Raw genomic sequence first — 16,743 nt, forward strand, 5'->3', positions numbered from 1 at the left:
CAGACAGACAGACAGACAGACAGACAGACAGACAGACAGACAGACAGACAGACAGACAGACAGACAGACAGACAGACAGACAGACAGACAGACAGACAGACAGACAGTCAGTCACACACTTACATACTTCCGCTAGAATAGACCCCTTTCTGCTGCATTGAAGAAAGAATGGTATGTAGGCCCATTACATGCTGGTGTTTCAGTAACATTATGATCCCTAGCTAGCACTCATGTATTTACTGTGATGGTGTTGAATTGTGTTGTGTTATGAAGGTGGATCTCCTTTGGTGTAATGCATGTCAGTATAGTATAACTGCATTTGTTGTAGCCTAGTACACAACGCAGGTCTTTAAAAATTGCCTTCTGGTACAGTAGCCTAAAATAAAACTAGTACATTCAGCATATTGTTGCTGTCGTGGCAGAAACTTTGTATCTCCATATTTAAGCTTTTTATGTTTTTTTGGTTGTAAATTGATGCCCTACTTCATCGTACAAGAGAGTCACACAAAAGTAGTGAAAATTAAATACTGCATAACGCGTCGCTTCGCGACACGTTGTAAGCTTGTAGATCTGCTATTTTCATCTCCTGAAAAGTAGCGGTTTTGGACATAAGAGCTTTTCACCCGACAGCGACGATATGCAAATAAGCTTTTTTCACACATAAATAAATGTTTACACATTATTAGTAAATTATACATTAACTTTCATACAATCAGTGTTAATTTTGACAGCAAACTCTGATTTAGTCTTAGTCTTTTGAATAACACACCATTTTAGTTTTAGTCCTATTTTTGTCCTATTTAGTCTTAGTCGACTCTAGTCTAAACTAAATTAACACTGCATACAATATGCTATAGGCTAAAACAAATAGATCTTTATGTCAAAGAAAATCAGTGGCACTTTTGAGGGGTGAAAATGTGTATGAGCCTAGCCTACTAATCTAACACGGTACCACCCTGTGAAGCGGTATAAGCCCATAACCTCACCTATTGCATCATAATATCCTTCGTTCCACTAATCTACAGTAAGTGTGGGTTGAGTCCACTTGAGGCGATCTGTGTGTGTGTGTGTGTGTGTGTGTGTGTGTGTGTGCGTGCGTGTGTGTGTGTGTGTGTGTGTGTGAGGGAACGGCAAGTGATTTGAAAGGATGAGGGACGGGGGTACGGACCTGGTTGCTGGTTGAAATATCTCAAGAATGCGTCTGCAACAACACGTCACAGGACTGGGGCTGGGGTTCAGCCAGTGGTGTCAGAATCACACTGGAAATGAAGCACCGCGTCAGACAGACACGTCCCTACCATTTCCTGGGCTTCTGGTCCACCTCATGACGAACTAAGAGAGGCCACACAAAGGTCACCCCTGTCTCTCTCAGCCACCCTGCCAGTGTACGACCCTCCCCTTCCTAGCCACAGCATCCTTTCCTCATTTCTGCATAACTCTGAGTTCAGTTCTTTGTAACATTGAGGGCAGATGGTATGTCATGCATGGTTGCGGAGTCAACCAAAGTGCGTCCTGTTGCGTGCACATCCTGACGTGACTTTTTGAGTTAAAAGTGATGCAGGGACCAACTCGATGATGAATTTGAGCACTTCTGCTGAAGTGGTCTGTCAGCAGAATGGAAATTATGGTCCACTCACGTCACAATTTCACTTGTTGTTGCATTGATGTTCTTGCACCGTTTTGGCAATGCGAGACCCTTGATTGATGACGGTCTGAGACGGAGAAATGGATTGAAAGAGAGATAGAGCGACAGGGAGGAAAGTCAGGGCGTAGAGGTAATAATCCATGTGATTGGTCTCATAATGAAAGTGTCACCCTGAGAAAGGACAAGTCTCGTTCAGCCGGGTCGCATGCACACAGGGAAAACAGGGAAGGCAGCCAGAGAGTGTTGCCCATTGAGAAATAAGCTAACCTTACTTCCTCAAGCAGTCTCTCGTTCTGTGTGTGTGTGTGTGTGTGTGTGTGTGTGTGTGTGTGTGTGTGTGTGTGTGTGTGTGTGTGTGTGCGCGCGTGTGTGTGCGTGTGTGTGTGTGTGTGTGTGTGTGTGTGTGTGTGTGTGTGTGTGTGATTACTGTTTTCATTCATCTTCCCCATCTTCTGTTTCAACAGAATTTCAATTGTATTGAGGTTTTATTGCCACCCCTCCTTTCTTCTATGCATCAAATAATGTTTTTCATTTCCACTTCCTCAATAAGATCAGTTAAGTTAAGATAAGATAAACCTTTATTGATAACCTTTGGAAAATCCGGATTTCATAGCAGAAACGGCAGAAAGGGTAAAACACAATAGCTACAGTACAGGTAAAACTAGAGTCTAGAGCCAAACCAAGACACATAAGAATAAAGATGAAACAGAGTCTGACACCAGACATTTGCACTAGGTCTGAGTCTGGCTGAGTTAACATACATTTATACTATATCAATACATATATATATATAAATATATATGTATATATATATATGCACACAGTATAAATGTACAGTCTACCACCAGTGAATATCTATGCATATACTGTACATCTATCACCAACAAATATATGTATGGATGGATATATGGACAGACTATCAGCAGTGAATCTGAGACTGATTTATTTATAGTGTCACCTGGCCTTCAACAATGAGTGTATGGATCTCTCTCTCTCTCTCTCTCTCACTCTTTCGCTCTCTCTCTTACACACACACTCACGCACGCAGGCAGGCAGGCACGCACGCACACACACACACACACACACACACACACACACACACACACACACACACACACACACACACACACACACACATTAGTGTTGTCACAATACCCCAAATTATGACTGAAAATGTGTTTCCAGTTTCCACTGCTGTCTTTGTTCCACTTTACTGAATTGAAGTTTAACCTTCAAACTGAATAAAAATCTGTTGTTTATCTCTGCAGAGTGCAGACATCTCGTTCTGGTTGATGGCCAGAGATACTTTGCGACTCCCATTAATAAGATTTGGTAGGATTAAGATTGAGCACTGATAAAAAATCTGGCCTTTCCCTTTCTGAATGCTGTGAACAGTTTAAAACTTAGAAGTGGGTTTAGAAAAGGGGTCTATTTTTACAGGATTTCACGATGTGTGAATTCTCAGTTCTCACTAAACAGTTCTCGTACAGTACCTGTACATGAAACATCTTGATTTTACTCTAATTCGCATCTCTCACTCTCTCTCTCTCTCTCTATTTATCCCTTTCTGCTCTTTGTCCATCTTCTACACCCCCCACCCACCCCTGTACCTCTATGTCTATCATTTCTTTCTGATACCTTCTGTCTCTACACTCGGCAGTGATTCTCAGCCGGTCTGGTTACTGCAATGAATGGTAACACTATCCATCCAGCCACCACCGCCAACACAGCAGGAGGAGGAGGGGGGCCCGGCGTGGCAGCACCCCCGAGAGGCTGGAGGGAGTTCTGCGAGCTGCATGCCATTGCCACAGCCCGGGAGCTGGCCGCACACTACCGCAGCTTCGCCAGGGACTGGGCGCAGCACGACATATTGCCGCCGGAAACATTCTCCAAGCAGTTCAGCGACCTGTTCCAGCAGCATTTCTGCTGCGAACTCGACGAGGGAGATGGGGCCCCGCTCAATCGTGGCTCCGCCCCCACAACCGGCAGCGCCACCTCTATCTGCACTCCAGTGGCGCTGCCCCCCGTTCCTCCGCCTCCTCCCCCTGCCCCTCCACAGACCGTGATAGGCCGCCTGCGGATCACGTCCTTCTCCGGGGCACTAGACTATCGGGAGGCGGGCCGACCAAGCGGCAGCTCCACGCTATTCGCCGTCCTCTCGCCAAAGGCAGAGCCGGTGCCCGTGAGCCGGGAGCAGGAGCAGCCCTTGCGGTGCTCGGCGGGAAACCCCTCATCGGGACTCCCGGCAGCTCTCAGGGGGTCTGTCCGAGGCATTAGTGGAGGCGGGACATTGGTGGTTCGCAGCCACAGCAGTGAGGAGGTCTCGGGGACTGAGCGTCGGCAGGCGACCGAACGGTACCCCACCAACCTGGCAAGCCCCTTCAACCACGCGCACGCAGACGTGACACACTTCTCTGTCAGCCAGATCCGGCAGAGTGTCAGGCGGCTCTTCAAGAAACGGCCCCTTCCTGATCCCCCCTCCCCCCAGGACCTCTCTCCTAACAACCCAAACCCCGCCGGCATCAACAACGGCAACAACCCATCCGCGAGTGGCAGTGGCGACAGAGTTACCGGCATCTCCCCCGCGACGGCCGAGGAAGCTCCGCCTCTGTCGCCTTCCTCTCCCTCCCCCGCCTTCTCTTGCACAGGCCCCGACGCCGTTCCCCCCGCCTCAGCCCCTACGCCCACGGCTGCCGTGCTGGGCTCTCACTTCCTGGATCGTTTCCGTCGGTTACGCAGCGGCAGCGTGCGGCAAAGGAGGTCGGAGGCGAGCGGCTGCTGTAAAGAGGGCCAGCTGAGGTACCTGCTGGTGGACGACACTATCTCAGACTCTCAGCCTCGCTGGCAACGCTGCCGCCTGCTGGTCAGGAGGACCAGGGACACTCAAGGGACAGTTGGAGGAGGAGGAGGAGGAGGAGGGGGAGGAGGGGAGAGGTACCAGTTGGAGCTTTATGATCCTCCCAAGGTAAGAACACATGCTGCTTGCACACAGTTAGCACACTTAACATTGTTAAAAGTACGTGCACGTGCACACGTGTGCTTTAAAGCTGTTTGTGTTTGTCTGTCGTTAATATTTTGTTAATATCACCGGGCAGAGTTTGACATGTCAGGCACCTGGAACTGGTAGCCAGCAAACTGACGCTGTGGGAGCCAACCCAAGGCACACCTATGTAGACCATTGGTTCTCAAAGTGGGGTCCGGGGACCCCCAGGGGTACCAGGGAGTCCCCAGAAAATGTTGTTAATATAACGTCATAATAATTGTAACCACTTTATTCCATATTTAGCATTGGCTATTTTTTTATAATCTCAAAATCTTTGAAAAATCGTGAAAAAATATGTATGATTATTTTTATAATAATAAATAAGTGTCAACTTTCAACACAAATCTTCACTTCTGGGGGTCCCTGGCACAAAATATTTTCAGATGGGGTCCGCGGGGTCCACATATCATTTTGGGGGTCCTTGACACTGATGTAGACAGTAGAGCTTGCAACAGTGCAGAGCTACTAATGCTGGATAGTAGGCAGTGGAAGGCAGCCATCCAGGAGTCCTGAGTTGGTGTCAGCTAGTCCGCACTCTAGCATTGCATCGCATCATTAAGTTTGTGTCCCCCCTTTTACACGTTGTTGGAATCCTTTGGAGTTATATGTTGCCACAGAGTCTAGACTTTTTAGCTTAAGGCATTTTTTTAGACGTATTTAAGCTAACAAGCTAACGGTAGGCTACATACTGCTGTTAGAGAGCATGTGTTGTTGTTTACTGCAGTGCGGTGATGCTCTGTTGCCTGGAATGTCCACTTTGGGAGGACCAGGGGGCAAATTGATAGCTCAGGCACCGAAGTTAAAGCACTGGAATCTCCATTGTAAAACAGCCCCGTTACTACAGGGCCATGTGAGAACTGGTCCAATTGGCACAGAGTTTCTCCGTGTTATTTATTTCTTGTTATTTTAGTCAGGCTAATATTTGTGGATCTCTTCAAGTAGAGTGTTGTTTCTAGATTCTTAGCTTTCGCAAGTATTCTAATAATTATTTATATATTCTTTACATGATGATGTCATTCATTATAGTGGTGTTAAATCTCTCCATGGTGTACCTTGTATCCTGCAGTGTAAGTACACTCCTGCGTGGTCTGAGACATCTCTAACACCCATCTTGCATTCGCTTATCCTTGTCTACCTGTGACTGAGGTAGAAAAAAGACATTTCCAATATGAATGGTCAACTGTATAATAGGGTTTAGGTGATTAACTAGGATATAGTGACCTTCTTTATCTTTATCTGTTTTCCATTTTATAGATACTAATATGAGGCTACTGATTACTAATTGGGGAGGATAGATTAGTTTTATTGCCTGTTCTTTTTTTATTCCACCATGAAGTGAAACATAGTGGAGCTCAGGTAGTCTGTCTCCCTTTGTTGCATTTCAAATGGCTTTAATTATGTACTCACAATCTTTTTAAATTGCTCGGATCGGAACCATTACAGATCGAAATGAAAATATTCCTTGACCAGACGAATGACTTACACGATATCCCACAGCCTGGAGGGACGACTGTTCTGCAGTTGGCACTCTGTCAATCACTCAGACTCAGTTATGGACAAACCCTTCTGTAGGGCCGGGACAAGCCCAGCCAAAAAGGCTTGACAGTGTGTTGGCCATGTATGATGTACATACAGTAGAGAGGATGACAAATGGCCCAGTTTACTAGTATACTCACCCAGCGCAGTGTCAGCTTTGTAATAAATAATGTAAGTAAGTCATAAATATTACGGCCATGTAAATTATCCATGCATGGCTCATTTAGAGTTAACTTGCCAGTGTTTGTATATATATATACTATATATATATTTATATATACTGTATATAGTCTTAAATGACATCATAGCCCCGGTTTTGCAACTTTACGGTGTAAAATAATACATGTATTGCAAAATAATACACCATGTTTCTTCCCATTGCTGAACAAATGATTGTTTCTCATAATTTGATCTAATAGAATTTATTTTGCAGCTGGATAAATGTTCTAGATAGCAATAGCATGTAGTAACTGTACTGTAGCTGTGCAGCAGTTTTTGGACAGTTCTGAAAGAATGGCTATCATGCTTTTAGAAAAATAGAAAACTTGGAAGAGCTTCTTTCCTAGAGCTTTGCTCCACAGTATAGCGTTTAACCATGTTCAGCCTGGCGTCCCTATTTTGGGCATGTCATTATAGGCAAAGATTTTCCAATATGTTCCAAAATAATGAAAATCTACACGCTCACAACACGTCGCAGCGTTATTAAGACTTGAGGCGATTCTTAAAAAAAATCTAAATCCTAACAGATTTTTCAAAAATAGCAGATCTACAAGCTCGTAGCGCGCGAGTGCCGCGCTACGAGCTTGTATATCTGCTATTTTTGAATAGCCAAAGAAATCTAAAGTGACACAGATGCGTTCCAGGTCTTAAAGGGTTAAGATCAAAGAGTATTTGAAGCGATCAAACTAGCAATAGAATACGTGTTTTAGAAGCATCTTCCATAAACATGAATGGTCTCAGAAATGTCATAAAAGCAAAGGTTACAGCCTCAAATCTAGCCTGGCTCCAGACCATAGACCCCGCCCACTCCACTGAGCTTCAGTCTGATAATCCGGCTACCTTCAAATCTGTGATTTCTTCAACTGGTTGGCTGTTTGTAGAACAGCAGCAACATAAGGTTTAGAATGATAAAACATCATCATTAAACTTTCAGTCATGAGATTTTATTTTTGCTTTATTCCATGCGATCTACAAGCTCTCAGCGTGACACGTTGTATGACACTATGCGTAGATGTATTTTTTTGCATCACCATTGTACGACAAAGTATAAAATAGGGCTTAAGTTGTTAACAATCCCATTATTTTGTCATTCTTTCTCCAAAATGGAAGTATTGTCATAATTTGTTACAGCCATGTTGGCAGAATCTGAATCAGCTTTATTCTTAAAAAAAGTGGGTGAAATTTGTTTTCGTGCAACGGTTGGTATTGAGATTGATAAAGTCCAAAAGCCTTTTCAGGTTTGCTAGTCCAATTTGCCAGACACACATGCACGCACGAACGCACGCACGCGCACACACACACACACACACACACACACACACACACACACACACACACACACACACACACACCACACACCACACACCACACACGCACGCACGCACGCACGCACGCACGCACGCACGCACGCACGCACGCACGCACACACGCACGCACGCACGCACGCACGCACGCACGCACACACACGCACACACACGCACGCACACACACACGCGTACACAGTAATTTCCTGTTTAATTCTCAGGGGTTTCCCCTCTTCTTTAAAAATCACTCTCATCTCTCCCTACTGTTGTCTTGTTTTCTCAATTCATCTACTGCATCTAAGCAGTGCCTTCTTCTACACAGTAGGCCACATGAATGAGCACAAGCAAAGTAGCTATGAGATGTAGCTACTTGGCCTCAGAAAACTGCTCATTTCATCGTAGGCTCTCATCACATCCCTCCCTTGAGTGATTGATTTGTTTTTGAGCTGGAGTTATGGTGTGTGCTGTGATAAACAGCAGGCCTTGTGTTTGACTGTGCTAGGGTCGCGAAAAACCCATTATAACATCATCTCTGGACTTGCTCAACGCACAACAATTATTTAGCCTATCCATCCTATCCTTTGTTGTCAAACTTTCATAACTGGTTTTGTTTTGACAAGTTTACCATGAAGAGACAACAAGAAGTGAAGTGAAATGAAGACGTCAAAGAGAAAATTAGTTTGTTGACCTAAGCAAGAGGATTAGTGGTTTTAATCACTCAAACTTGGACATCAGTCCAAAGAATTTATGGGCTGTGTCCACCAAGGCATTTTTTTACGGAGTGCAGCATATGTTTTGAATTGTTTTCAATGGGAGTATTTACACATATTTATGCGGGAAACGGCAGCAACATGACGAGGTTCTGAGCATCTACTCTGTGTCATGTGTTTTTATCTGGTCGCCCAGAGTTGAAATATTTTCAAGATTGCAGAGTTTTAATATTTTCAACTCTGGGTAACTCTGTGGAAAAGCACTTTGGTGGACACACAGCCTTAGCCAAAAAGGCAACTTACTTCTATTTAATTACTTCTAGGAGTTTGCATGAAATCATGTATTCTTCCTCCAGCCTGAGGTGACTCGAGTTCGATATGCCTCCTACACAGTTTCCTGTTTGTTTGGAGCCGTCTCAGACTGGGTTGACTGTTCTGTCTGCCCAACAATCTGGTATCATTAACACACCAACACTCAGTAGCACATCATTTGAATTACAAAAGATTACTTTCAGCATTACTGGTTTAGTTTTTTGTTATACGTACGTATGTACGGAGGTCAGCATGTCCTTGCTATTCAGCACGACACAACAACAGCAAGACGTTTGTACACAGTCTTGTGTGATGGCTATTATGTGGAAAGCTAAGCAACTATAAGAGACCAAAAAAACAAACATCTCTCTCTTATATAGTTGCTTTGCTTTCCACATGATAGCCATCACACGTGACTGTGTACAATGTCCTGACGGGACCAGCTGCAAGGTTATGTGTTGTGTTCACACACCCAGTCCCTCAGATCCCCAAAGCTAGTAATCACTGCAGCTAGCTTAAATGTTATCCTAGCTGCCACCCTCTTTAACCGCTTAAACCCTATACTTAGTTGACCAGGTTCCCAAGGGCTCGACCTACGCTAAATATCTTTGGCGAAAATAGCCAATCTACAAGTGAGCTTGTAGATCGGCTGTTTTCACAGAATGTACGTCCCCAGAAGAAGGATACTAGGGTTCAAGTGGTTAAAGGTAATTGAAAGCAGAAGTCGCTCTATGACCGGGTGTGTGCGAGTGTATGTGTGTGTTTTTCTGGCACCACCATAGGTTGATGAGTGTGTGACTGTGTCTCCATGTTGTGCATAATGCATCTGACGGCCCGTTTTCACCAAACACGTCTCAGCGCCGCTGATGTTACGCCCCCATGTTAACGGATGGCGGTGTTCCCACCAGCTGCACTGCATCGGACTCGGACAGCTCGTGAGCGTGAATCTTTTAAGCTTTGTGTGTGTGTGTGTGTGTGTGTGTGTGTGTGTGTGTGTATGTATGTGTGTGGTACATCCCTTATCATTTAAGTCAGCCGTTGACGGTATGATGCGGTTGGAATTATTAATGAATAATTGCGGTGCAGCCGAATATAATAGACTATTTTACACTTCCAATGTGAACAAGTGATATAACTTGATGCAAGTCAGTGACACTTTGTATCTGCCAGAGCATTTAGTTAGTAAAATAGCAGGCAAAGTGAGCAGAATGCACACCGCGGCAGGCGTCTGACACCGCAATGACGATTGCGCAACTACAGGGCAGCGCTCTGTGGATTCGTCTATACAAAAATTTGTCTATACAGAAATGTAAACAGCACGAGGTACAGACAGACATTAAGGCTAAAAGGATAACACAAAAAAGTCCTGGGGACTTGTTTCCATTGTGGTCCTAATAAACAGTAAAAAGGTAATAAAAAGTCAGCCATTAAAATTCATAATAATAATACATAAAAATACAAAAATATGAAAAGCAATCGCTCAATATGTATTATTTATATATATATACTTATTTCATAGACGTAATTAACACTTAATTAATGAAGAATTAATTATCGTACATTAATTCATCATGAATTTATCATGAACTTATCAGTAATTCCTGGTCCTCACCATTAACTATTGGTGAAGTCATTATGACTTAAGGGTAATATATCATTAGTTAAGGACATTATTCCACAGTTCCACCTCTATGCCCATGATGAGAGCTCATAGGCGGGTAGGAGTAGCGAGGAGGGTCGGTCTCGGAACGACCACCCGAGAACGAAAGAATTTGAGCCCTCAAGTAAAGTGTTACTAATTTATATTGCATTTGTCCAAGTTTGTTGACCTGTAAACAAGTGTGTGTGTGTGTGTGTGTGTGTGTGTGTGTGTGTGTGTGTGTGTGTGTGTGTGTGTGTGTGTGTGTGTGTGTGTGTGTGTGTGAGAGAGACTGCAGGTCTTTTCTTTCTGCTGCAGTACCAGACTGTACAGGGATAAATCAGAATACTCTCGATGGTGCAGCGGTAGAACTTCAGAAGCAGCTTCTTTGGGAGTTGGTTGCACCACAGTGTTCGCCCCAGAATAGGGACACTAGGTTCATGTGGTTAATTCCTCCCCACACATTTCTGTGTTATCACTGCGATTGTATCCTACTGGCTCACCTGCTCCATCCTACACAACATTCCCCGCTGACAGGCGCTGCTCCAACCCTTAGGAGTAGGGATGCACCGATATATCGGCCACATATCGGTATCGGCCGATATTTGCCGTTATCGGTCAACATCGGTATCAGATTTTAGATTTGTTTTTGCTGGTTAAAGTTACAGGAGTTTTTACTCTATGATTGTTGTGATATGAAATGTAAGCTTACCATAATCACAGTAAACATTATCATGTCATATTCAAGGGCTTTCTTTGGACCAACAGTCACTTTCAGTGTGTGTGTCACTGTCGCTCGTTGACACTCGTTAATGTTACTTGCATCAAGGCAATTATGTTGTGTTTCTGCAGATTCTGAACAGTTATTTCTTATAATGAAGATTTTTTTGTTTCCCTGGCACAAAAGGGGGAAATAATAACGCCAAAAACTGAATAAACAAATATCGTTATCAGTATCGGCTATCGGCTATATTGTTATTTTAAACATCGGTATCGGCCAAGAATTTCCCTATCGGTGCATCCCTACTTAGGAGTACGTGCAGCGACAAAGATCATCCTCCCCGCCCGGCTTTCCACAAACACGGCCAATCTCGGTTATTGCGTGGGTGAAATAGGCTTTATCCCTCTCTCCCGCTCTCTCCCTCCCCTCACCCTATCCCTCTCTCTCTGTCTTCTCTCTCTCTCTTTCTCTCTCTCTCTCTCTTGCGCTGAGGGAGCTCTAGTCTGACGTCACACAACCTCCCTCCTCCCCTTTTTTTCTCGGTCTCTCTTTGTGTGTGTGTGTGTGTGTGTGTGTGTGTGTGTCTCTCTCTTTCTCTCACTGATCGAGCTATGGTCTGACATCTCACACTACACAAACCGTTGCCTAACAACTCTGATTTGCGTACTCTTCAGATACACACATAGCTTTATGTCCATTATACAAAAATAAATAAAACTAGAAAAAGTGCTCCTCGGAGCACAGGTCTCCGCCAGGTCAGGTACGTTATTGTGGCCTCCTGGTGGCGCTATAATAGGCCAGGTGAAAAGGGTGCCATTTATTCTTAGGTCTTTCACGGCAATCAGACACTGCATTCATGATTTGAGGCATTTTGTTCCAAAAATGTGTTTTGCTAAATTAGACCTGCTGGTGGCGCTATAACAGGCCAATGTGAAAAGGGTGGCATTTGTTCCTCGGCCTAGTGGGAATGTGCGTGTGAAAATTCACGGAAATCGCAAGCTGCGTGCATAGTTTGAGGCTTTTTGTTCAAAACGGACCAATCCTGCAAACTTTGGAAGCCAACCATAGGCAATGAGGATGCAATATGGGAAATCGGACAGATTTGTGTTGATCACATGACAATAGAGATACTGTGTACCGATTTGCATGACGTTTGGATAAAATCTGTAGGAGTAATGTAAAAAAAAGGGTTTTGCACAAATCGGCCTCCTGGTGGCGCTATAACAGGCCCATGTGAAAAAATTGGGGCAGAGGTTCTGAATTGGCATCCAGGGAGTGTGTGTGCACAGTTTCGGAGCGACCGGGCCAACGGTGCCAGAGATTAGCTGCTAACACACAGACAGGACACACGGACGGATACACGGACGGACGGACGGACGGACGGACAGGGGCGAAAACATACTCTCTCGCCATGCCTTTCGGCCTGGCGGAGACAATGATTATAAGGACCACTGTCAGCGGTAACACGTCTTTTCAGAGCATCGCTGGTTAATTGTTACTGCCATATTTTTATTATTATATATATTATATATCGTTGCTGTCCGGCAGGAACCAGTTAACTCAATTTTTCCGCTTTTGCATTTTTTTCCATAAATCTATTGGGGAATCTTAGATCGCTTCATATAAGAACTGTGTTCCAAAAATAAACACACCACCCTGGCGTTTTTACTCATCTGGATATGAAGCATCGACTGAAGGTGTAAATGTACACATTTACCCAAAGAGTAACACAATATAAACACTAGAAACGAGTCAAACAACCCAAAGACTACATTTCCCATGAACACGGCTGCTGTGGGGACAGTGATTTCAGACCCGGAAGTAGTAGTTCTTAAGACTTTTAAGGCAGAATTAATTCAATTTTCGCCAGAAACAGGCTGTATCAAATATGAATGAATATCATAAACGATGCAGAGCCATCCCCCTGACAAAAACGCCAGGGTGGTGTGTTTATGTTTGGAACACAGTTCTTATATGACGTGATCTAAGATTCCCAAATGGGGATTTCAACACAAAAAATAAAGCCACAAACCCGTGGAACAGCGCCCTCTAGTGGCAGTGACGTCAGACTTCGGTGCTCTATTGAACACCCTTTACGTCTGTGTGTTGGTAAAAAAAATATTGAACCAATGAAAAGTATTAAAAAGTGCTTCTGACAAAATCAGCTAACTCCATTGGATCATCAAACTTTCTGCTAAACCAGCTAACTCCAGCAAAGGGGGGTGGAGTTAGCTGGTTTAGCAGACTCCAGGCTCCACCCCCTTTTGACCTCCAACCTCATTGTGAGCTTTTGTTTTTTCATTTCCTGAAAAATTTACATTTTGGAGTTAGCTGGTTCCTGCCGGACAGCAGAGATATATATTATACATATTATATATATATATATATATATATATATATATATATATATATATATATATATATATATATATATATATATATATATATATATATATATACATATTTATTTAATTTTTATTATTTCCAATTATTTGGCTCTTTTCAACAACATTTAAAAAGATTATGTAGCATAGCACAGTGACACAAACAAGCACACTTAGAAGGCCTATCCCATGCATAATCGAATAATAGTTTGACTCACTTCCCTTAGAAGAGGACCTTCCTTGATTTGGCCGCAGAAAACTCTTCAGTTATCTTGGAGTAATCCAATTTGGGAGATATTTGGTGCTCAGTTGCAATTTCGGCCAGTCCATTCAGACGGTCTTGAGACTTAGTTGACTACAAGTACGTTTTCATGAGCTTGAGTTGAGCTTCTCTCACCAGAGGCCATTGTTACCAGCACAGTCAACCATATCATCTTTTCAGCGGTGGCATGTGTCTCGTTGGCGCCCCTAGCGGCATGGCGATCTGGACAATCGCCCCATTTGACAAGCGCAATAGCGCATGCACCAACCCTGCAGGCTGTACGTGTGCGCGCAGTTGTGTGTGGTGTTTTATATTTAGCAGTCCTTTTCTACTCAGCCAGCTGCAGTTTTAACTATGTGTGTGATGTAATTCAGATGATGATAGAGCCAGAGTGTGTGTGTGTGTGTGTGTGTGTGTGTGTGTGTGTGTGTGTGTGTGTGTGTGTGTGTGTGTGTGTGTGTGTGTGTGTGTGTGTGTGTGTGTGTGTGTGTGTGTGTGTGTGTGTGTGTGTGTGTGTGTGTGTGTGTGTGTGCGCGCGGAGGTGAAGGGTTTGGGGACGGTATTAGTCCAGCTGATTGCAATAATGTTTTAGCTAGCAAACTAAACTGCATGGCAGCTCTCCCTCTCGTTGTGTGTGTGTGTGTGTGTGTGTGTGTGTGTGTGTGTGTGTGTGTGTGTGTGTGTGTGTGTGTGTGTGTGTGGAATCTTGGCAGGCCTGCAAGTAAAGGCCCTGAGAATAGCCTTAAAAGGAATGAGAGCTATGGTGTAGCAAGCACACTTGAACACATTAACGCACACACACACACACACACACACACACACACACACACACACACACACACACACACACACACACACACACACACACACACACACACACACACACACACACACACACACACACACACACACATACGTATACATCTTTGTGGCTACACACATGTGATTTAGTTGCATGTACTTCCCTCAGTGAAGTCATTAGGTGTTTGTGTTCACACACCATTTCCACTTATGACCCACTGTATGAGAGAGACAGAGGAATAGATGTGTACAGACTACAGGCGTGCATGTGTATTTTTAATCGTGTGTGTGTGTGTGTGTGTGTGTGTGTGTGTGTGTGTGTGTGTGTGTGTGTGTGTGTGTGTGTGTGTGTGTGTGTGTGTGTGTGTGTGTGTGTGTGTGTGTGTGTGTGTGTGTGTGTGTGTGTGTGTGTTACTACAATAGTGATGCTGGGGTCATTTTGCAGAAGGAGGAAACTGCATGGTGTCTGATAATATGCATGTTAGCGTGAGAACACTCGTGGGGGTGGTGTGTGTGTGTGAGAGAGAGAGAGAGAGAGAGAGAGAGAGAGAGAGAGAGAGCCCCACCAATGATGTGCTAACATGAGCTTTGTGTGCTATCATGGCTTGGCCTGTCATGGTTCACTGTATGCACGTGGCAGCATGTCCTGAGCTGTGATTGGCCGACTTTTGTGGAGACAGAGATACAGAGTGAGATCCAACCAGAGATGCAGACAAACCCTGTTGTAGACGGCTGTCCCCTTCAGCGCCCCTTTCATATCATATCCAGTATTATTGTTGTTCTTGTTGTGTTGTGTTGCTGTTAGCACAGTCTTGCGGACTTTGCCACATTAGCATTTCGCTGCTTGTACCTGTATATGAGTAGTAGTGACAAATGAAACCCTCTTGATTATTGATTCACACGGTTAAGGTTAGAGTGACGATTTTACTCCAAGTGTAAAAATGGACCCATTAGTGCTCTGGATATGACCGTGTTTACGCTAAAACTGTATTACATATTTAGTCCATGACTGCTCAGCCGTATGGCTGCTCAAGGAACTTTAGCCATACAACAAATATATAGAGATGATGGTGGCAATCATGATAGTGTATACTATCTTTAAGAAATAGTCAGAGACTCTGTCCCTGTCTCTGACTCCCTCTCTGTCTCTGTCTCTGACTCCCTCTCTGTCTCTGACTCCCTCTCTGTCTCTGACTCCCTCTCTGTCCCTGTCTCTGACTCCCTCTCTGTCTCTGTCTCTGACTCCCTCTCTGTCTCTGACTCCCTCTCTGTCTCTGACTCCCTCTCTGTCTCTGACTCCCTCTCTGTCTCTGACTCCCTCTCTGTCCCTGTCTCTGACTCCCTCTCTGTCTCTGACTCCCTCTCTGTCTCTGTCTCTGACTCCCTCTCTGTCTCTGACTCCCTCTCTGTCTCTGACTCCCTCTCTGTCCCTGTCTCTGACTCCCTCTCTGTCTCTGTCTCTGACTCCCTCTCTGTCTCTGACTCCCTCTCTGTCTCTGACTCCCTCTCTGTCTCTGACTCCCCCTCTGTCCCTGTCTCTGACTCCCTCTCTGTCTCTGTCTCTGACTCCCTCTCTGTCTCTGACTCCCTCTCTGTCTCTGACTCCCTCTCTGTCTCTGACTCCCCCTCTGTCCCTGTCTCTGACTCCCTCTCTGTCTCTGACTCCCTCTCTGTCTCTGTCTCTGACTCCCTCTCTGTCCCTGACTCCCTCTCTGTCTCTGTCTCTGACTCCCTCTCTGTCCCTGACTCCCTCTCTGTCTCTGTCCCTGACTCCCTCTCTGTCCCTGACTCCCTCTCTGTCTCTGTCTCTGACTCCCTCTCTGTCTCTGACTCCCTCTCTGTCTCTGACTCCCTCTCTGTCTCTGACTCCCTCTCTGTCTCTGTCTCTGACTCCCTCTCTGTCTCTGTCTCTGACTCCCTCTCTGTCCCTGACTCCCTCTCTGTCTCTGTCTCTGACTCCCTCTCTGTCCCTGACTCCCTCTCTGTCTCTGTCCCTGACTCCCTCTCTGTCTCTGTCTCTGACTCCCTCTCTGTCCCTGTCTCTGACTCCCTCTCTGTCTCTGACTCCCTCTCTGTCTCTGTCCCTGACTCCCTCTCTGTCTCTGTCTCTGACTCCCTCTCTGTCCCTGACTCCCTCTCTGTCTCTGTCCCTGACTCCCTCTCTGTC

At 44.9% G+C, this 16,743-nt stretch overlaps 1 protein-coding gene across 1 annotated transcript in view; it reads left to right on the plus strand.

The window, feature by feature from the left end:
• sh2b3 (SH2B adaptor protein 3) overlaps positions 1–16,743 on the plus strand; it is an 83,844-nt gene that overhangs the window by 23,120 nt on the left and 43,981 nt on the right. Inside the window, exon 2 of the mRNA XM_080433961.1 lies at positions 3,306–4,610. Within this exon, the coding sequence (XP_080290087.1) occupies positions 3,333–4,610 (1,278 nt within the window). The 5' untranslated portion in view covers positions 3,306–3,332. The remainder of the gene's footprint in view (positions 1–3,305; positions 4,611–16,743) is intronic.

Source organism: Gymnoscopelus braueri (genome assembly GCF_963280865.1).
Source record: "Gymnoscopelus braueri genome assembly, chromosome: 7".
In the NCBI taxonomy this organism is placed as follows: domain Eukaryota; kingdom Metazoa; phylum Chordata; class Actinopteri; order Myctophiformes; family Myctophidae; genus Gymnoscopelus; species Gymnoscopelus braueri.